At 39.5% G+C, this 22,500-nt stretch overlaps 3 protein-coding genes and 1 pseudogene across 6 annotated transcripts in view; 3 read left to right on the top strand and 1 right to left on the bottom strand.

Annotated features, from left to right (window-relative positions):
* The window catches only part of LOC117480840, a 41,031-nt pseudogene extending 39,254 nt beyond the window's left edge, over positions 1-1,777 (top strand).
* Positions 1,778-3,165: 1,388 nt separating this feature from the next.
* Positions 3,166-8,566, top strand: LOC117480818 (Fc receptor-like protein 5). The gene is made up of 6 exons (XM_034128303.1): positions 3,166-3,209; positions 3,415-3,450; positions 3,801-4,055; positions 4,902-5,144; positions 5,219-5,338; positions 8,154-8,566. Exons 1-6 carry the CDS (start codon positions 3,185-3,187, stop codon positions 8,240-8,242), a joined length of 768 nt encoding a protein of 255 aa, XP_033984194.1. The 5' UTR covers positions 3,166-3,184; the 3' UTR covers positions 8,243-8,566.
* A 527-nt stretch (positions 8,567-9,093) lies between these two features.
* On the top strand, positions 9,094-14,823 carry LOC117480820 (Fc receptor-like protein 5). 2 transcript variants are annotated; one of them, XM_034128304.1, is made up of 6 exons: positions 9,094-9,943; positions 10,149-10,184; positions 11,154-11,411; positions 12,786-13,028; positions 13,103-13,219; positions 13,806-14,823. In XM_034128304.1, the coding sequence occupies exons 1-6, from the start codon at positions 9,919-9,921 to the stop codon at positions 13,883-13,885; spliced, it is 759 nt and encodes a 252-aa protein (XP_033984195.1). In that variant the 5' UTR covers positions 9,094-9,918; the 3' UTR covers positions 13,886-14,823. The 2 variants fall into 2 exon arrangements, with proteins under 2 accessions (XP_033984195.1, XP_033984196.1); XM_034128305.1 differs by having other exon boundaries at positions 13,210-13,219; positions 13,806-13,863.
* A 4,052-nt stretch (positions 14,824-18,875) lies between these two features.
* LOC117480793 (nephronectin-like) overlaps positions 18,876-22,500 on the bottom strand; it is an 11,295-nt gene continuing 7,670 nt past the window's right edge. For all 3 annotated transcript variants that reach the window (XM_034128255.1, XM_034128257.1, XM_034128256.1), the window contains 6 exons: positions 22,250-22,500; positions 21,924-22,007; positions 21,574-21,672; positions 19,865-20,051; positions 19,702-19,786; positions 18,876-19,323 (listed from right to left, as the gene is read on the bottom strand). The exon at positions 22,250-22,500 is cut by the window's right edge and continues 664 nt beyond it. In XM_034128255.1, coding sequence (XP_033984146.1) covers positions 19,240-19,323; positions 19,702-19,786; positions 19,865-20,051; positions 21,574-21,672; positions 21,924-22,007; positions 22,250-22,500 — 790 coding nt within the window. In that variant the 3' untranslated portion in view covers positions 18,876-19,239. The remainder of the gene's footprint in view (positions 19,324-19,701; positions 19,787-19,864; positions 20,052-21,573; positions 21,673-21,923; positions 22,008-22,249) is intronic.

The raw sequence follows: 22,500 nt of genomic DNA, 5'->3' as shown, positions 1-22,500 counted from the left end.
CCTAAAAATATTCAAAGATTTTTTTTATTATTCTGAATTGTTTTCGGAGTGTGTCTCTCTGTGATACTCTTTGTGGTGTGTGTGTGTGTGTGTGTGTGTGTGTGTGTGTAACACTCTTTGTTGTTGGTGTGTTTCAGGCCCCAGAGTTTGTGCGTAAACACATCCTGAACAAACACGGCGACAAAGTGTCCGCCGTCAGACAGGAAGTCGTCTTCTTCAACAACTTCCTGTTGGACGCCAAGAGACCCGCCCTCCCTGAGAACAAGCCCCTCCCGCCGCCACAAGGTGAGCGGCATTCTGGGAAATGTAGGAAACCTAATTTAAAAAATAAAAATGACTGACTTTATTTTCCTCATCTTTTAGGTTCTCAGGGTATGACATCATTTCCTGGTCAGTCTCCGCAGCAGCAAAGCCTTCTGGGATATCCTCCTGGAGTCAGACCCCCCATGCCCGGCTTCCCTGGTACTACACACACACACACACACACACACACACACACACACACACACACACACACACACACACACACACACACACACACACACACACACACACACACACACACACACACACACACACACACACACACACACACACACACACACACACACACGTAGTTTAGAATAGACCAAAATAACTGTAAAAATGATGTAGAATTGTCCTGAAAAGGGAAAATGCCCAAAATGATGTCAATAAATGAAAGTATGGTGAAAAACCAGACGTTCAGGGACAGCAGTAAAACACCTGCTAACGTCTTATCAATAAATAATAAATACATCTAAACCTGATTAAACTCAAAGGCTCATTTGGTGCTTTTGACTTTGTGGGAAATATTCCTTGAAAATCCCCTAAAAATGTTTGTTTGGCAAATTAGTTCAATTAGAAGTGCTTTTTTCTGTGAAAATTACCAAATATAATAGATATATATATAATAGATTTTCAAGGTGTTAAAAACTAAAGAAATGTTACCATAAAGGACATTTGGGTATACATAAGAGTTTAGACGGGTTAACTTTAATTAAATGAACCAACTGATGAACTTTGCCGTTACTTAATTCGATTTAAAGAATTACAATTATTTATTATTAAACCTTTTTTAATTGCTACAAATATTGTATAATTATTATAACATGAGTTAACATTTTTGTTGTGTACAAAATGAAATGGGAAAGTCTCTTGTTGTGTATTAAGTGTGTTTTATTTATTGTGTGTGTCTGTTGCAGGTGGCGGCCCCCCCTACAACCCGAGCCAGTTTGGGGCGGGGCGCGGTAACTATGACAACTTCAGGGGTCATTTAGGAGGAGGGGGGGGAGGAGGAGGAGGGGGGGGATTCCCTCCGAAACCACGGAACAACAGGTACGTAAAAAAAACACTTTATTTTTACAGCATTTTTTATATTTCCTTTAATGAACATAAGTTAATGTGTGTGTGTGTGTTTGTGTAGGGGTGTTCGTGGGGACCCGCGATCGATCATCGAGTACCGGGACCTCGACGCTCCAGACGACCTCGACTTCTTTTAGACACAAGAAAACTTTTTACCCTTTTTTTACTCCTCAACGTTTCCCATGATTCATTTCATCAACCCTCCAGCAAATATTTTTTTTTTTTTAGTTAGTCAATTGTGTGTGTGTGTGTGTTTGTGTGTGTGTGTGTGTTTGTGTGTGTGTGTGTGTGTTTGTGTGTGTGTGTGTGTGTGTGTGTGTGTGTGTGTGTGTGTGGGACCAATGTCAGTCATTACTGCTCAGAAAACTTTCCAATAAAGAAACAGGAAGACTAACGACGTCTAAAGTCTTTATTTATTATATTCTATCTTTTCTGCTGCTTTTCTCTGTTTTATATCAAAGTGAATTTCTCTGGATATTTAAACTCGTCTCGAGGTCTCCAAAAAATATTCAATATTTTCTGGCTTTTTTCACATTCTTCATATATTTTACAAGGGTTTTCTTTTTTACATTTTGTGCCCTTTTTCTCAACATATTTTCCAGACAATGTTTTCTCCATTTTCACGACACTTTCCCTTCATTTCTTTTTGGTATTTTGTAATTTTTTCAACTGATTTTTTGGTCTCTTTTTCAACGTATTTTCCAGGCATTTTTCACCATACTTTTCCAACATTATTGACTTCATTTTGGGCTTTTCTTTGATGCTTTTAAGGCAAGTATATTTATATATCACTTTTCTGTACGCGACAATTCAAAGTGCTTTACAAAACAAATTAAAATACTTTTTAGGAATAAATACAGTAAAAACACACACACACACACACACACACACACACACACACACACACACACACACACACACACACACACACACACACACACACACACACACACACACACACACACACACACACACACACACACACACACACACACACACACACACACACACACACACACACACACACACACACACACACACACACACACACAAAACACATTTTATAATGGCATTTTACAACAGGCATTACAAAGCAAAAATAATAAAAATAAACACCACAGGTATACAATACATGTTTAAAAGGCATACTGTAGTTCGAATATCAGCAGCTCAATTAAAAGCAGCGGCAAAGAGACATTTCTACAAGTATTTTCCAGGCATTTTTCACCATACTTTCCCAAAATGTATTGACTTCATTTTGGGCTTTTCTCACTGATGCTTTTAAAGACTATTCTATGTAATTTCTACAAGTATTTTGGTATTTTTTCAGCATATTTTCCAGCCCTTTTTTACACGTTTTGGTTTATTTTTCAACAAAACGCATTCCCATCGGGAATTTAAATAATCTTTATTTACATGTTTTTTGACTTGGTTCTTTTATACTCCCACATTTATGTATATATATTTTTAATTAAACCAAATAAATAAAAAAACATAATCACTAGATACATATTTTTTAATTTATTTATAAAAAGTGGACTCATCAGTTTTTTCACTAGACAATAAATACAATACTTTCCAAAAAATCTGAATACTTTAACATTTAACTTACTCCATCATAATAATAATACATGTTATCTGTAAAGCACACTTTAAAAACATCATCTCAAAGTGCTTCACAATTCAACGTTAGTTAAATATGATCTATTTAAAAAAGCAGGACGTACGAAACAGGAAGTGGTTTCACTGCTCGGACAGAAGAAGAAGAAGAAGAGTTGATCTCATTGCACCAAGCAGCAGAATGAAGGACACTTCTCTCCTGCTCCGTGAGTAACCCTGAACACATTTAATACTTCCAGATATGAAAGAGGGATAAAGGGTCATGTTTAATAGATGAGAACAAATGGGGTTTAAATGTTATAGAAACAGTGAAAAAGTGATCAACAATATCTCTGTCCTGAATGCAGGACTCGTGTTTCTGTTTTGAATGTAATCACTTCAAACTAAGAAAGTGTTGTGTTTGATCTCCAGTGCTGAGCTCCCTGTTCTGCTGCTCAACAAACGCAGGTCAGTAACCTTTAGATTCTCAGGAGGAAACACTTTGCTGCTGGTTCTCTTTCTCAAAGACACAGAGACATTCTCTTTTTCAAAGAATGCTTTAAAGAGTTCACTAAACCTAACCAGACATGGCGCTCACTGCAGTTTGAATATAGCATGAGTCCACATTGTGATGTTGATAACATGTCCATTAGTTGTGCATCCCTTATTACCGTAATGAGGGTTTACTTGGAGCAGGCAAAGTTTCCTGAGAGAAAGAGAGCTTGCTGCGTAACCAGTAAAAAGAAGCTCTGGAGAACTTTATTCTGGGACGGGTTTTATTTTTTAAGTTTGACTCAGAATCCAATAACTCCCTGCAGCTCGTCTGACGGTGACTCCCAGCAGCTCTCAGGTATTTAGAAATGAACCTGTCTCTCTGAGATGTGAGGACGCCTCTGATGGATGGACTGTGAGGAGAAGCACGAGCTATGAGAACAGAGCTGAGTGTGAAGACTGGGGAACACCTGCTGGTTCCTCCTGTAACATCAGCTCCTCTGACCCTGTGGACAGTGGAGTGTACTGGTGTGAGTCCACAGAGGGATCCACCAGTAACACCATCACCATCACCGTCTCTGGTAAGATCAGCCTCTCTGTTTCCTCTTCAATACTAAAAATAATTTAAGAAGTTCATCAGAAAGAGGAAGCTGGACGACCTCAGAGCTGCTAGCTTGTGCTAACCACAGGGTACAAAACACACATTCTCACACACACTATCATCCACTAAAATACACCTCAGTACAGTCTCATACTTTAGGGACTGGGAAACACTGACGTTTTACATTTTTATTTAGTTCAAAAATATAATTATTTTTAGAGAAAATGCTCTTTTTCTAAAATGTCCTCTTAAGTACTTAAACTCCAGATGGTCCACACAAGGATATATGACCAAGAATACAGTCCCTGGAAATCATCAAATAATCAACCCCTCGACTCGTCAGAGTAGATGTTGTTTCTGTCTCTGTGTTCAGGTATAGAGTTTATCCTGTCAGAGTAGATGTTGTTTCTGTCTCTGTGTTCAGGTATAGAGTTTATCCTGTCAGAGTAGATGTTGTTTCTGTCTCTTCAGGTATAGAGTTTATCCTGTCAGAGTAGATGTTGTTTCTGTCTCTGTGTTCAGGTATAGAGTTTATCCTGTCAGAGTAGATGTTGTTTCTGTCTCTGTTCAGGTATAGAGTTTATCCTGTCAGAGTAGATGTTGTTTCTGTCTCTGTGTTCAGGTATAGAGTTTATCCTGTCAGAGTAGATGTTGTTTCTGTCTCTGTGTTCAGGTATAGAGTTTATCCTGTCAGAGTAGATGTTGTTTCTGTCTCTGTGTTCAGGTATAGAGTTTATCCTGTCAGAGTAGATGTTGTTTCTGTCTCTGTGTTCAGATATAGAGTTTATCCTGTCAGAGTAGATGTTGTTTCTGTCTCTGTGTTCAGGTGGATCAGTGATCCTGCAGAGTCCTGCCCTCCCTGTGATGGAGGGAGATGACGTCACTCTGACCTGTAGAACAAAGATGGCCGACCCCCCCTCTGCTGATTTCTACAAAGATGGCGTCTTCATCAGGACTGAGTCTGATGGTCACATGACCCTCCACCATGTTAACAGGTCTGATGAAGGCCTCTACAAGTGTAGAGTCCAGAATGAAGGAGAGTCTCCAGAGAGCCGGCTGTCTGTCTCAGGTGAGGAGCTTTCCTTTGGTTTCAGGACTCATTCCTTCAGATGTTCACCTGACCAGGTGTGATTCTCTCTGCAGAAAGACCTCCGACCTCCTCCCTCCACCTTGTGTTCAGGCTGATCTGCCACCTGGTGGTTTTCTGCCCGTACTGCATCTCCACTTTCCTCATGGTGTCTATTTATCGAGAGAGGGCCAGAGGTAACTTCTCTCAGTTTGAAAATCTAAATTTACCTAAACGAGACATCTGTTCATTTTAAAGCGTATCATTTACGTTTTAACGGCGGGGGCAAAAACGCAACATCTGCAAGAAACAGCGTCTGAGGGCTTCTTAACATTTAACAAACTATGAATGTGTCACATCCACTTAACGGGAAGAAACTCAGCTAGCTGACGATATGAACCATTTTTACTGAAACAAAACACAAGTCTCACAAGCAGCCCTAAATGAGCCCTGAGCAAAATAATTCTATCGCACTTAGCACAGAACTCACGGTATAAATACTTTATTACTTATCGGATCTGCACAAACAAGATATCAGATTAAAGTAAAAGTATCATCACCGTACGATCAAAACTCACCACAGCGAAAGCCAGCAAAGACAACACTTAACGTAGCTTTAGGTAGCCAAAACGGCAAATGTCTTACCTTTGCTGTTTTTCTGATAAAAAGTTGTGTTCAATGGCATTACAACGATAAAACCGCTGCTGAAGGTTAATCCAATGTGTCTGTGTCACTTTGAAATGATTTCTGATAATCCATCATCATATTTACTAGTTTTCAGTTTTCAGAGCGTAACATATGGCGCGTTTACACCGGAGTACTTTTCCCACAATAGTTAATCAGAACTCAGATATATTTGCGTTCACACCAAAAAGTGCCTGAACTAAATTAGTTCATCAGAACCTTTTTACCCCCTTTTCCGTCCCTGCTAGAGAGCAGGGACTTTCGTGGGAGAAAAAGGTTCCTATGTCTGATTGGCTGGGCGGATTGCAAACCACGGCCCGTAAAACTCCCAAAATGTTTTGTGAAGCCGCCATTTTATTATCCTCGCATTATCATTATTAGCATTAGCCCAGCTCACAAACGCAGAGAGACTAACTTATGGCAACACAAAAGAAAACATGGGAGCTGTGGAGATGAGGAGGTGTCGGCGTTCTCGCGATTTACTCGGAAGGCTTCAGTAGAAGCTGCTGGGAGTCCTTGTTACTTGTTAGACGCTTTTATCCAAAGCAACTTACATACTCAGTACTGTGGACAATCCCCACAGGAGCAATTTGGGGTGAAGTGTCTCAGGGACACAACGACATGCTGACTGCAGTGGGGTTTGAACCTGTGATCCCCTGATCCGAACACCTACGGACAACCCACTACGCAACACGCCTCCCCATCATTCAAGGGTGGTTTTCACTATAAGTAATGGGTGTTTTTTGGACAGACACTATAATTTACATTTTTTTACTATGTTCAATCTGAATTCACTTTAAAGGGGACCTATCATGCAAAATGCACTTTTTGATGTCTTTTATACATCAACATGTGTCCCCGGTGTGTCAGGGAACTCACGCAGCGTCAGAAAATAAACCCCTCTCTCTTTTCCTCCGTACCCAAATCTCTAAAAACGGGGGAACAACGGAGCTGATCCAGATTTGCGGCCGATATGACGTAATATCTGAAATGTGGACCCACGGCCCTATCAGAAACGTTGCTATCAGAAACAATGCCCGACTGTTTTGGACGTAATATGGTCTGTGTTTACATTAGCATCGCTAACACTCAGAGCTAACCTGTACTGGAGAGCATGTGTGTGAAGAAGCAGGAAATAAAAAGGAACTCACCTTGTGGTATAACCGGCAAGAGAGAAAGCCTTTGAGCTCCATACTGTTTCAAATCCTTGATAATCCATGATATGGCGTTTCATCACGGCAGTATTTAGTTTAGACAGTAGCTGCCGGGTCCCGCATGAGCTCAGACCCCTCCTTTTTTTTTATCAATTTCTTTTTTTTATAAAGCTTTATACCCAAAATCAGCACTTTAGTAACAGGAAGTGAAATAGAGGGATATGAGGCATGGCTAGAATGGGTAATCTGTTTGGTATTTTGAGCAAAACACTTCATAGACATGTTTTTTATATATTTTTATATATCTGAGACCTATGCTATTGCCTACAAATAGCATGATAGGTGACTTTTAAAATAAAACAATTCTATATTGATTCTGACTTTTCTACATCCAACTCACAGGTGTATCATTGCTTTGAGAAAAAAGATTATTAATTTACCCCTTTTAGAAGTGAAGAAATAGTCATTTGTTCTGGGAATGTCATTTTCGAGCCTGAGACCTGAGAAACAGGTTAAAGCCTCTTTTCTGACTCAGATGAAGATACACCTGTTCATCGTCGCTCCTAAAGATGCATTTAGGTCATTAGGAAGTCTTTCAAGATGAAAATAATCTTCCTGGAAGGGTCGGTGTGAAAGCAAATATAACCGGTCTGATATAAAGCAGGACACGGGACCGATATACCAAATGTTACCACTAGGTGTTGCCCTGACTTTTATTTCCTCAGTTTTCTCCATATTGCCTTGCCTGTATTTGATCCAAAACGGCACAGATGCAGCCGCTTCATTATTATGTATCTTTACATCACTGCATGACTTGTCCTGAACCCCAGAAAACGTGAACTTTAACGTAAACAAACACTGCTTTTCAGACACTAGCCCCGCCATTGGTCCTTTAAGCAACCAAAACAATATTATTTTAATCACGTTGTCATATTGCTGACTGCTAATGTAAGAGAAGGTGGATTTAGCACCGTGACTAGGTCGGCACATGTTGCTAATGGAGGCTACTTTTGAATTAGCCAGAACATGTTCAAATGCTAGATGCCGCACATCGGACTGAAGCAGAAACTCTGTCACCAGCTCAGGAGGTTTGAGAAGTCTGCTGTTGATATCTGTCAGAATATCTACCAGAACTCTTCCTCATATATTTTTTACATTTTCTTTCCGACTGCAGGAAGTGACCCGCCCACCCATGCTGAGCAGGGATTGGACGATGACTACGAGGATGTCATGTCTGCTGTCACCACAGAGCATCAGTTCTGAAACAGTGGAGGACCCAGAACGCTTCCCTGAGGAACGCCATGTTTTGAACTCAGTGTAATTACATTCAATCATGTATTGACTGATATCGTGCACATGCAATATTATTCCCTTTATTTCTGAAGCAGTGGTCTATTAGCATTAGCAGCTAATGCTCAGTACAAAGAAGATATGCAGATACAAAGAAAACATATACTAAAGTTAAACAATTAGAAAGTTGTAATTTTGGCCATTTTCTTTCACATTTCAGGAAAATCTACTAAACTTTTAAAATCATTGAATTCATTCAGGATTTATCCCAAAAATCTCCTAAAGCTTTTCACAAACATTACATGTTCCTGTTAGTGTTTACTTCCTCTCTGCCTTCTTCTGGTGATTTATCTGACGTCCAGCGCTCCGTCCTTTACCCTCTTTTCCTTTCTCTTTCTTGATCCGCTAAGAAAAATAGTCCGTTGTTACCGTTGAAACTACGTAGCAACGGCAGGATATGCTTCGAAAGCGTTTTTGAGGAGCTTTTTGATTACAGATTTGAAAACATCGTTGCTTGCTTTAAAAGTAGCACACTTCATTATGTCAGACCTTGGAAAGTATCTAGATATCCCTGCCCTAATGCCAAAGGAACAACACACTGAATATGTGTCGCCGTTTGATGTCTATGTCTGGACCGCTGCGTAAAAAGGAGGGTTTCTGCCCGTTACTTCTCCGCTGTTTTCTTGTCGCTCTTGTCTTGTCGGTTTTCAGCCAAACTGTATACAGTTCAATCGACCGGACTTCTTTCTGCAGATGTGAGCGTCCTTAACAACGGTCAATAAGTCTTCGACAGCGGTCTTCACTACTGGATTAACAACGTGTCACGTGTTCTGAATTGACCAATCAGAATCAAGTTTTCAACTAAGCCATGTAATAATATGTTATAACAACATATTCTTATGTTATAACAACATATTTTAATTTCTTAACGATATATTTTCATGTTATAACAACATCTTTTAACGTTAAAACGTGTTATTTTAGTGTTATAACGAGATATCTTCATGTTACAACAATATATTGTAGCAATACGAAAATATATGACTTTATACCATATTTTCATCCTAGAACGAGATATTTTAGTGTTTTAACAAGAACATTTTGTTTTTAACGCGATATTTAAGCGTATTAACGTGAATTTGTCAAAATATTAAAAGATATAGTGACTTTTTACTATATTTTAGTGTTATAATGAGATTTAGATGTATCCACTTAATAACTAACTTTACAACGACATATTTTTAGTGTTTAGTGTAACGGGATATTTTATTGTTATATCGAGATATTTTGTTATAACAAGATATCTTTGTGTTTTTTAAAAGTGTATTATTGTTGTTGTTGTTTGGTCCAAATTTAAGCTGATAGTTGTTTAAAAAAATATAGATGTAATTGTTTTCTGGTATTATAATCACATATTTGACATAAAATGGCTAAATAATGACTAATTTCAGGATTTAAGAACTGATTCCTGCAGCGTTTCATTTCCGTTTTTATAAACTAGAGGTATTTTTATCTGAGATTTAACCACACAAAAGCTAAACTAAAGCAGGAACAGGAAGTGGTTTTACTGCTCGGACAGAAGAAGAAGAAGAAGAAGAGGAAGAAGAAGAAGAAGAAGAAGAGTTGATGTCATTGCACCAAGAAGCAGAATGAAGGACACGTCTCTCCTGCTCCGTGAGTAACCCTGAACACATTTAATACTTCCAGATATGAAAGAGGGATAAAGGGTCATGTTTAATAGATGAGAACAAATGGGGTTTAAATGTTATAAAAACAGTGAAAAAGTGATCAACAATATCTCTCTCCTGAATGCAGGACTCGTGTTTCTGTTTTGAATGTAATCACTTCAAACTAAGAAAGTGTTGTGTTTGATCTCCAGTGCTGAGCTGCCTGTTCTGCTGCTCAACAAACGCAGGTCAGTAACCTTTAGATTCTCAGGAGGAAACACTTTGCTGCTGGTTCTCTTTCTCAAAGACACAGAGACATTCTCTTTTTCAAAGAATGCTTTAAAGGCTACATTTATTTCTGCTCACTAAACTATATTGAGTTGAATATTTGATCCTGTTTGAGTGTTTGTTAACGTGATGAAACCACTGCCTCTGAACACTCTGACGCCTGAACGCCTGCAGTCAGTAAAGCTCACAGATCTATGAATACATGTGAGTGGTTCTTCCAGTATCTGCTGCCACAGCTGCTTCATAGCATCAAGACGCTCCTTCACTTCATGAGACCCTCAACTATACCACATTTAAGAACTCTTTACACATCAGAGGATCCAATCCTACCACGCTTTATGAGTAGCAAGACGTTCCTTTCAAAGCAACTCTTTCTGTTGTTCGTCTGGATATAAGAGGAACTTCCTGATGAAATCATCATCTGTCTTTTTGGAGATGTTCTGTCTCTGTTTGAAAAGTTGAAAAGGTGAATTCCTTTTGACTCTGGGTTCAGCTGTAGGGCCTGTTGTGATCTGAACTAAAGACAAGTACATTGACAACAGTGGACTTGGACACGTAAGAGATGGGGCACGAGTACCTTTCAAATAACTCTTTAAATACAATGTTTTATTATCTGTATTGTTATGTGTTCGGCCCCTGATGTGAACTGCAAGTATTATGTCCCCTCAGGAGAAAGAGTTCACTAAACCTAACCAGACATGGCGCTCACTGCAGTTTGAATATAGCACGAGTCCACATTGTGATGTTGATAACATGTCCATTAGTTGTGCATCCCTTATTACCGTAATGAGGGTTTACTTGGAGCAGGCAAAGTTTCCTGAGAGAAAGAGAGCTTGCTGCGTAACCAGTAAAAAGAAGCTCTGGAGAACTTTATTCTGGGACGGGTTTTATTTTTTAAGTTTGACTCAGAATCCAATAACTCCCTGCAGCTCGTCTGACGGTGACTCCCAGCAGCTCTCAGGTATTTAGAAATGAACCTGTCTCTCTGAGATGTGAGGACGCCTCTGATGGATGGACTGTGAGGAGAAAGACGAGCAATGGTAAAAGAACTCAGTGTGGAGTCGGCTGGGGAACACCTGCTGTTTCCCCCTGTACCATCGACCCCACTGACCCTGTGGACAGTGGAGAGTACTGGTGTGAGTCCCCAGAGGGATCCACCAGTAACACCATCACCATCACCGTCTCTGGTAAGATCAGCCTCTCTGTTTCCTCATCAATACTAAAAATAATTTAAGAAGTTCATCAGAAAGAGGAAGCTGGACGACCTCAGAGCTGCTAGCTTGTGCTAACCACAGGGTACAAAACACACATTCTCACACACACTATCATCCACTAAAATACACCTCAGTACAGTCTCATACTTTACGGACTGGGAAACATTTAATTTTGTTCTATATTATCATAATAGAGAATAGAGAAAATGCTCTTTTTCTAGCACATAAACTCTGTGTTCAGATATAGAGTTGTCAGAGTAGATGTTGTTTCCAGCGATGTGCAGTCAGGGGAGGCAGAGCCTCACCTGTCATACTCCAATGTAACGGTAAAACAACTAAAGAAAAACTAAATAGTAATAATAATAAAATGTCTCCACTGATCTGTGTAAATGTGATTTCTGTTTGATTCTAATCGCCTTTTATAGTCAAAATCAGCAAATTTGCCGAGCTCCGCTACGGGAGCGATGACAAGTGAGGCAGGGGCGTGCTCTGCCTCACGTAAGCCCACAGTAACTTGCTGGAGCGCGGGCACTAATTTAGCGCGGCCACTTATTTTGTGAGCGCGCTCAAGCCATTTACTGTGGGGTAAGGTGAGGCACAGATGAGCTCTGCCTCACCTCAGAATGCGTCACCCCACAGAAACTGGCTGGAAAGCGGGCCCTAAGCGCATGCCTGTTCCCATCTCACTGTAGGTCACCAATGTAATGTTTGATCCCTTTATTACATTTATCCTCGCCATCCATAGTCTCTAAATCACTTATTTCACGTATATATGATATTTAGGCTCGCTGGTCTCATCATACAACAGCAATGAAAAAGCACCAGGGGAGGCAGCCATAACCTCTGCCGCACTGAAGGGGGCGCACGTGAGCCCACAGGTTCTTGTTGCTACTGTTATTCTACGCAGAGACGGTAGACGTAACAACAAACTAGACTTTTGAAACTACAGGAAGATAAGGAGGACTTTTACAAAACAGTAATAGAGATTGTTGTCCAGAAGGATAGCATGGACTTCATCTTCAAGTCAAGGTAAGACCACATTTGTAATGAAAATGGGATCTTACTAAGAAAGAACAATCCAATATTTCGATTAAGGTCAAAATATAATATTTGTAAATCTGACTCAGTGAGTCAGTGCCTCACCAGCCATGAACCTCACCGCACGTCACTGATTGTTTCTGTCTCTGTGTTCAGATATAGAGTTTATCCTGTCAGAGTAGATGTTGTTTCTGTCTCTGTGTTCAGGTATAGAGTTTATCCTGTCAGAGTAGATGTTGTTTCTGTCTCTGTGTTCAGGTATAGAGTTTATCCTGTCAGAGTAGATGTTGTTTCTGTCTCTGTGTTCAGGTGGATCAGTGATCCTGCAGAGTCCTGTCCTCCCTGTGATGGAGGGAGATGACGTCACTCTGATCTGTAGAACAAAGATGGCCGACCCCCCCTCTGCTGATTTCTACAAAGATGGCGTCTTCATCAGGACTGATTCTGATGGTCACATGACCCTCGTCCATGTTAACATGTCTGATGAAGGCCTCTACAAGTGTAGAGTCCAGAGTAAAGGAGAGTCTCCAGAGAGCCGGCTGTCTGTCTCAGGTGAGGAGCTTTCCTTTGGTTTCAGGACTCATTCCGTCAGATGTTCACCTGACCAGGTGTGATTCTCTCTGCAGAAAAACCTACGACCACCATCTCCCTTGTGTTCAGGGTGATCTGCCACCTGGTGGTTTTCTGCCCGTACTGCATCTCCACTTTCCTCATGGTGTCTTTATATCGACAGAGGGCCACAGGTAACATCTCTCAGTTTGCACATCTAACTCAGGGGTGTCCAAACTACGGCCCAGGGGCCAAATGCTGCCCGCGGACCATTTTGAATCGGCCCTCAGCAAATTCAAAAAGTATAATGGAATATGGCACAAATGAAACTTGTGCTTGTCTTATATTGTACTTCTTAAATATAAATGTAAACATATATTACACAGAAGTATTCATGTGTTAATGAAACCACTTTTCAAATAAATCCAGTCAATTAAAGTTGGAAACATTTTCTAACAAATCTTAGTTGATAAGAAAAAAGCCCAATGACTTATTTACACAACAAGCTTGAAATAAACCTTCATATTTCCTCTTATTATAATCAATCTGAGGATCTGCTTTAAGGGATGAGCTAAACACTCACAAGCATCATGTACCTACATTTGATTGATTTTGCTAACTGAACTTACGAGGTAATAAACCTCTAGTGAGCGGCTCAGCCCTTCATCTATTTTTCTGTATGCGGCCCTCGTGAAAACAGTTTGGACCCCCCTGATCTAAAGGGATTTAATATCCACCAAAACTCTTAATACGCTTTCTACATGTTCTTTCTGACAACAGGAAGCGACCACGCTGAGCAGGGATTGGACGATGACTACGATGATGTCATGTCTGCTGTCACCACGGAGCATCAGTTCTGAAACAGTGGAGGACCCAGAACGCTTCCCTGAGGAATGCCATGTTTTGAACTCAGTGTAATTACATTCAATCATGTATTGACTGATATCGTGCACATGCAATATTATTCCCTTTATTTCTGAAGCAGTGGTCTATTAGCATTAGCAGCTAATGCTCAGTACAAAGAAGATATGCAGATACAAAGAAAACATATACTAAAGTTAAACAATTAGAAAGTTGTAATTTTGGCCATTTTCTTTCACATTTCAGGAAAATCTACTAAACTTTTAAAATCATTGAATTCATTCAGGATTTATCCCAAAAATCTCCTAAAGCTTTTCACAAACATTACAACAGTGATGTATGTATTAAATGTACATCACCATATGTAGAAGTTGGAACATTGTTTATTTTGATAGAAATCTTGTAGAAAATCAGCTCCAGGATCTTTATTGACTTATTGAGGAGTGGAAGGTGAGTCTAGTTTACAGTTACATTAAATAACTCTGCGTATAAACTCTTATTCATTATCTGTTCACCAGACTCCGTTAGAAACCATGTGTTTTTAAAGCTTACATCCTCAAAATGATTTGCAGGTCTTCTGGGACGGGTCTGCTTTCTGTCCCAGAACTAAACCTGGAGAAGTTCAGTTATTCATCTCCAAATATCTGGATCAAACCCCCAGAAACCTGCAGGTCCTTTTAAATCCAGACTGAAGACTTCCCTGTTTGCTTTGAACTGAACTATTCTTATCTCACGATGCACAGTAACTGTTATTCATGTGTTGTATACCTGAGTTATTCTATATCAGCTAGTTTCATGGTTATTTTAGTCCCTCTGCTTTTGAATGATCTGCTGCATTATTTCTTAATGTCTTTCAGTTGTGTAACGCACTTTGAATCGCCTTGTGTTGAAGAAGCTTTAAATAAACCTGCCTTACAGGAACACTTGTATTTCATCATTAGGGTTTGTTGTGTTGGGTTTCCTTTCCCTCTCAGAGCAATTATATTAAATACTCCTTCCAAAAAAATAAAGTTTAGCTTATTATTTATTCTATATTAGTATATTTTCCTTTAGTTATAATAGTGTTTTTTGGAAAAGGTAGTGTATTATATATCCAGTAGTAGGTGGTAATGAAAAACCTGAGCACATTAATCTGAGAGAGATGAGTTATTGTTTTCACAACGTCATTCCTGATTATTTGAGAATCCTTTGAGTGGGTTAAGATCATTCTTAGATTAAGAGAGAAATGGATTTAACTTCTGAATGTCTGCATCAATGGCATTCATAATTAATATCTCATTCTTAACTGTGAATGGTTTTCATTCATTTAACATTAGAAAGTTTTAGTCTGGCCAAACTTTCTCTGTTGATATTCCTGGAAAAGGGAAATGACATAAAAGATTTTTCATAAAAAAAGTTGTTTCAAAAACGAAACTCTGTTATTAGATCTTTACGGACGTCAGATGTCCTGTTGGGTATTCAGCCCTCCAGCGCCAGGGGGCGGTGTGGAGCTCAGTAAGACCTCCATTAAACCACAGAAGAAGAAGAAGCAGAGTGTAAACAAACCATCAGCCGGCTTTCGGTGTATTTGTGTGTGTACAGACTTGCTGCTGGTTATAGTTTTTATTTGATCATGTTTGTACTTTTTCCCACTTTTTAAAGATTAAAAAATTGGTGCTTTATCATAAAATAATTTCACATTTTGGGAAAAATAAAGTACTATTTATCTTTTTACTGAGCATCAGAGATGGGGTCGTTACTAAAAAAAAGTAATATATTACACTACTTCGTTACTCTCTACATAAAGTAACTCGTTACTTTACTCGTTACTTTACTCGTTACTTTACTCGCAGGGCCGGCCCGCCCCTCCCTACAGGCAGATCACGCAGACTGCTAAAGTTTCAAATGTTCTCTTTAGTTCAGTTTCCATTGTCGCATAAGACTGATCCAGATAGCTCTGACTATGGCTGTCCTCTGTCTCCTGCTATCTGTATTTTGCGCAGTATATCTCTGAACGATGCGATGGTGATTCCACTGTGCAAATGGGCAACATTACCTCTACTATGAAGGATGCTACAAGCCTGTCCATCTCTGCTTTGGTTACCGGTCCTCCAAATTCTAATTTGTGCCGCTTCTGAGTCGGCGGCGGCGACTCACAACATCCTCACTCTGGGTTCGGGGGTCCTTAGCTATTAGCTTCACCTTAGCATGTGTTCTTTGCAGGTGTTTGTTGAGGTTTGACGTGGTGTTTGCAGCAGTGGATAACAGCTTCTGGCCTGGACACAGTTTGCACCTCACCGTCACATTCCTGACTATTCTTCGGACGAACTCAAAATAATGGGCATACCTCCACCCCTCGAAAGTTATCGCTGACTCAGCCATGTTTATGCAGCACTGCACGTGGAGATGTGGACGCGCAAGTCGCGCAGATTACGTACATATAAACCTGCGGCGGAAACCCCTCTTGTCTGTCAGTGTGATTATGACTGATTTTATAAAAGTAACGAAGTAACGCGTGTCGGGGCAAAGTTAGTAACTGTAGTGTGATTACTGAATTATAAAAGTAACGCGTTACACTACTCCGTTACCGACAAAAGTAATATTATTACAGTACTTTGTAACGCGTTACACCCAACTCTGCTGAGCATACACTAAAAGAGAAGACCATGAGTTGTGGTAATAACAGTGGCGACTGGTCATTAGGGGCAGGTGGGGCACAGCCCCACCTAGTGTCAGCAGAAAGTATTACAAATAATGATTACAAAAATGCAAAAAAATAAATAAAAAAATATATAAAATATATTTTAAGATCATGTTTAATCATCTGATTCGTCTGTACATTGCTGTTTTAGTCTGTGTTCTTCTAATTAGTGTGTCTACAGTCACAGTGTGTGCCTATTGAGCTGTTTAGAGCCATGTGGGACAAAACCTGATCATGCCCCTTCCTCTCGCTGTGAAGTCAACGGTGACTGTAAAAACTACACTGCGCATGCTCAGAGTATTTTGTAATGAAATGTGTGTGGCAAAAAAATAATGACCAGAGGGGCATGGAGCTACCATCCCCACCATACGTCATCTCAAATCATTCAGAGCTGATTGGCTGTAAGTACGTGTGCCGCGAAAAGTGTGCTGTGTGAAGAGGAGACGAGAGAGCTGCAGTGACGCGTCCTAAAACCAGGAAGTAAGCACAAAAAAGCAATGAGATTTCTCCAGAGGATTTTAGAAAATAGCTCGAAATAAGATCTGTGGGAAACGTACCTGTTAGATAAATGCACGTTTTGTTCAGCCGGATAACATCCACATGTCTACCCTACTTATATAATTTTTTTATCATAAATCTATGGATTAGATTTATGATAGACTTTTGAAACTACAAGAACATAAGGAGGACTTTTACAAAAAAGTTATAGAAATGTTTGTCCAGAAGGATAGGCAAATGGACTTCATCTTCAAGTCAAGGTAAGACCGCCATTTTATTGAAAATGGGATCTTACTAAGAGAGAACAATTCAATATTTAAATGATAAAATTACATTTTTTGGGTATCCTTTTGTTGAACTGTCTGTTTAAAATTAATCGAAGCATCAGACAAAAAAAGCTTTTGAAAATAATATTATATTTTGGTTTAGGTCAAAATATAATATTTGTAAACCTGAAGAGTCAGTGCCAGTGCCTCAGCAGCCATGAACCTCACTGCACGTCACTGCAGAAGCTTATATATAGACATCTACGTTTTTTGTGCCCCACCACTTTTGTACATATAAAAACGCCACTGGGTAATAAGTAGTAATAAAAGGGGTTGGGTGATTATTGGAAGTACATTTACTCAAGTACTGTATTTAAGTATACTTTTGAGGTACCTGTACTTTACTTGAGTATTTCCATTGTATGCTACTGTGTACTTTTACTCCACTCCAGTTCAGAGGTAAATGGTCAACCCAGTCTCACGGCATTTCGTGTTATAGTCACAAAATTAATTTAATCTATTGATTCGTGTTCACCAACACGATTTTCGCATTTTTTTCGTGTCACACAGAACGATTTTAAATGCAATGTATTTCTATTGGTAGTATGTTTCGTGCCTGCAACACGTCTTTTTGTCCGGTCGGGTCTTGGAAGACCAGAAGCTGTGTGGTTCATAAAAACATGTTCTTACTCAATATCTTACCCTAAGCCTAACCCTATCCCTTTTATTTTAAATTGTATAATGTCTGAGTTTTGTTGCCGTCAGTGAGGAAAAGAAATGTCTCAGAGCCTCAGAATACTGACATCTGTATTTTATGTCATCTTTTTTTCCTTCTAATTTGTTATTATTTGGTGCAGGCACGAAACATACTACCAATATAAATACATTGCTTCTAAAATCGTTCTGTGTCAGAATACTGAAATCTGTATTTTTTCAAATGTCTTTTTCCTTCTAATTTGTTATTATTTACATTGCTTTTAAAATCGTTCTGTGTGACACGAAAAAAATGGCGTAATCGTGTTGGTGAACACGAATCAATAGATTAATTTCGTGACTATAACACGAAATGCCGTGAGACTGTGTTGAAATGATGTACTTTTCCTCCACTACATGTATTTAATACCTTTAGTTACTTTACAGATGTGGATGAATGATGTCAAATATAATCAAGTGTTAAATCAGACTTTAGTTCCACCTGGAGTAAATCCACAAGCTACCCTGCAGTATACAAAGTCATTAAAACTAGCTGCACCTTTACCAGCTTTGAGAACACTTTCATGATCAATCATTATAAAACATATCATATATATTATTCTGAAATGGACCAATCTGCACAATGACTACTTTTACTGTCGCTACTTTCACTATATTTTGATGATAATACTTTTACTGTCTCCAAAGTACAAGATCTACTTGTAAAATGGAGACAAAAGAAGTTTGGAACCACTGGTTTATAAAAAAGTAAAAAAAATTAACGAGGTTTTCAGGACAAACTAAAGATGTTTATTCGATCATTTTTAAAAGAAGGTAAAATTAGGCTTTAAATGAAAAAGGTGCAAAAAGGTGTTTTATTTAAAATTCCAAAAATGAATAAACAAATTCATCAAAAAACATTATACATGTCAGTTTATAAGATATATATTTACACAAACAGCTGGTCTTTGAACAGATATTTACACAAGTTTATTTAATGCTTTAAAAACAATAACAGATCTAATCTACCCGGCAACTCCTGTTCAGTCTCTCTGCAGACACTCCTTAATAAACGCTTAAATAGTATTTCCTCACAATCTAAATCCTTCTCAGATTTAGTTTAACTTATTATTTTTTAATTATTATTTTGAACAAGATTTATTGTGAATAAAAACAGCAGCATGGTCTTAAATAAAAACAGCGCGCAGTGATGTCATCAACAGGCGCCTCGTCTCAGTGTGACATCATCAACAGCGATCTGTCCTCGCCGTCCTTTCCTGCGCTCGGCCTTCAACAACACCTACACACACACACACGCACACACACACACACACGCACACACACACACACACACACACACACACACACACACACACACACACACATGCACACAAACGCACACGCCACACACACACACACACACGCACACACACACACAAACGCGCACACACACACACACACACACAAACACACACACACACACACACACACACACAAACACACACACACAAACACACGCACGCACACACACGCAAATGTCAAAAACGTCAAAAACAACATCCTTTACACAAAACTAAACTAATGTGTGTTTGTCTGTGTGTGTGTGTGTCTGTGTGTGTGTGTGTGTGTGTGTGTATGCGTGTGTGTGTGTGTGTGTGTGTGTGTGTGTGTTTCTCACCTTGTCCAAAGAGTGTGTCGTCAAGGTAACCTGTGTGTGTCTCCATCCGTGTCCACCTGTCCGAGTCCAGAGGGCGGAGCTAAACCTGCGAGAGCCAATCAGAGACCAGACGTCAGACAGGTCATGGTTAAATGATAATATTATATTTGATATATTTTGGTACCTCTGGTCTCGTCCTTTCTTCCTGATGAAGAGCTGCAGCACGCCCACATGGTGCCCCGTCAGCCAATGGGAGAAGGAGAAGCAGAGGTCTCCGTGGCTCCAGGGCGGGACTATTGGGACGGCCAATCGAGCGCCACGGATGCTCCTTTGTCCCGCCTTCAGCTCTGAAACGGACAGGTACCGCCCACCTGGGGAAATAATGAAAAAGAGAAGAATATAAAGAGAAATATCTGAGTTAAAAATCTGAAGAAAGCATTTTAGTATGTGGACATAACAAATAGAAACGACAGTATAGTATGTGGAAAAAGTTAAAAAACGACGTAGTAGTCTTTTTAAAAACTTTTTCCACATACTATACTTTGTCGTTTCTTTGAGTTTATTATGTCGTTTTTCTCAAAATGTCAGTATACTTGTATTTCTACATTTATTATGAAAATACGGTTTACTTCTTCAACCAAACTTTGTCTTTTGTTTGTTTCTTTGTATATAATCTTTAACCTGTTACGCACGCCCCCCCGGTACCGGGAGGATAAACGCGTCATTTGCAGGAAACAACGTCTAAGGAATCTTAATATTTAATAAACTATGAATGTTTTATATCCATGTAACGGGAAGAAACTCAGCTAACTGATCTTTTTAATTTTTTTTCTCCAAAAAAAACCCCAATGCTAACACTCAGCCTCTGAATTAGCCACGAGCGAAAAAATGTAACCTAAAACGGCACTTAAACTCACAATAACTCCCTTATTACTTATCCTAGATGCACAGCCAACCCCTCGTTTTTGGTGTCCTGGAGACACTGAATCTAGTGGTGCCCACCTCAACACTCAGTGATAAACATTTGCGACGCTATAAACGAAAGCGTACATCATAACATGTGGAGCTAAGTAGCTAGAAACGCTAACATGGCTTACCTTGGTCAAAACTGGTCTTCAATGGCATTAAAACGATAAAAACGATGCTGCAGTTAATCCATAGGTTAATCCAATGTGTCTGTGTCCTCTTTGAAATGATTTCTGATAATCCATAAGCAATAAAACTGCTTTTTCGTTTCCAAATGCCAGAGCGAGAATGTCCCTCCACTCTGCTTTACATTTACATGCGCGCAGCCCCCACCTCTTCTCTTCACAACGTGTGTGTGTGGGGGCCTCCCCCTTCGATTCTATTGGCTCTAACGGTTAGAAAGAGGTGTCAACCATCAAAATCGAGCAAGGGGGGCCAGAGATATGGAAAAAAACCCATTTTCACCCAAATCACCTCAGAGGTGGGGTGGTTTTGGCTAAACCTCTCTAAAAAGGTCAAATGTCACTTGTTTTGCATCAATCTTGATACAGGGTACTTATTATATGTTGTACTTTGGATTCCTAAAGCTTTTAGTCTACTAACCCATCATCCAAGGGTAGTTTTCACTATCTGTAAAAAATTATTTTTGGACGGACACTATAATTTACAGTTTTTTACTATGTAAAATCTGAATTTTCTTTAAAATAAAAAACATCTATATTGATTCTGACACTTCTACATCCAACTCACAGATGTAACCTTGCTTTGATAAAAGAAATTATTCATATAACCCTTTTAGAAGTTAGGTTGTAGTCATTTGTTTTGGGCATGTCATTTTCGAGCCTGAAACATGAAAAACAGGCTAGGTGCTTAACAGGTTAAATATGAGATATGCTATATATATAAGAATTATAAAAGTGTTATTACCTGCAGGGCTTTCAGCAGTTTCCCAGTGAAGATCTCCGTCTCTGTCCGACAGCCAATCACACACTCCCTGATCAGAGGAACAACGGAGCACACCCACCTCTACACACACACACACACACACACACACACACACACACACACACACACACACACACACACACACACACACACACACACACACACACACAACACACACACACACACACACACACACACACACACACACACACACACACACACACACACACACACACCCTCACACACACACACACCACAGTGAACAAAACTGATTATTAAAGTGACAAAAATAAAAAATAAAAATGAATATATTTTCAGAATGAGAGCCTCACCAGGATCGTCTCTGTTGTCCTCGGCGGTGTTTCCCAGCTCGATGTCAAACTCCAACACGTGGTTGTGATTCGGGTGTCGAGGAACTGCAACATCCATACAAAATAAATCAAATAAAACCCTTAATTTGATAAATCTGTGTGGAATGATATCTCTCATAACCTTTTTAAACTGCTTGGTTTGAAGGACGTAACATTCTGTCAATCGTCTGGTTTATGAGGCTCTAGTGTGTGTGTGTGTGTGTGTGTGTGTGTGTGTGTGTGTGTGTGTGTGTGTGTGTGTGTGTGTGTGTGTGTGTGTGTGTGTGTGTGTGTGTGTGTGTACTCACTGTGCACGTCTCCTCTCTGCCTGTGTGTCACGTCCTTATTGATCCTGTTGTTCACTGTAGTGGTTGAAGGTTCCTCTGCAGTAATTATTACAGAAGTAGAAGTATCCGGGGTAGAAGCAGTAGTACTAGGTATAGTACTTGATATAGTAGTAAAATGTGTAGTTGTGGGTATTGTAGTTGTTGAAGTTGTAGTAGGTATTGTTGTTGTTGAAGTTGTAGTAGGTATTGTAGTTGTTGAAGTTGTAGTAGGT

The sequence above is a fragment of the Trematomus bernacchii genome, unplaced genomic scaffold (assembly GCF_902827165.1).
Source record: "Trematomus bernacchii unplaced genomic scaffold, fTreBer1.1, whole genome shotgun sequence".
Classification (NCBI taxonomy): domain Eukaryota; kingdom Metazoa; phylum Chordata; class Actinopteri; order Perciformes; family Nototheniidae; genus Trematomus; species Trematomus bernacchii.
This window is presented reverse-complemented; position numbering and strand designations above follow the sequence as displayed.

Excerpts from the sequence above, each read along its gene's own strand:
- LOC117480818 (XM_034128303.1), top strand. The coding sequence starts at position 3,185 with ATGAAGGACACTTCTCTCCTGCTCC. Across the intron at positions 3,210-3,414 it reads GGACACTTCTCTCCTGCTCC|TGCTGAGCTCCCTGTTCTGC; the intron begins GTGAGTAACCCT and ends TTTGATCTCCAG. Across the intron at positions 5,339-8,153 it reads TTATCGAGAGAGGGCCAGAG|GAAGTGACCCGCCCACCCAT; the intron begins GTAACTTCTCTC and ends TTCCGACTGCAG.
- LOC117480820 (XM_034128304.1), top strand. The coding sequence starts at position 9,919 with ATGAAGGACACGTCTCTCCTGCTCC. Across the intron at positions 9,944-10,148 it reads GGACACGTCTCTCCTGCTCC|TGCTGAGCTGCCTGTTCTGC; the intron begins GTGAGTAACCCT and ends TTTGATCTCCAG. Across the intron at positions 13,220-13,805 it reads ATATCGACAGAGGGCCACAG|GAAGCGACCACGCTGAGCAG; the intron begins GTAACATCTCTC and ends TTCTGACAACAG.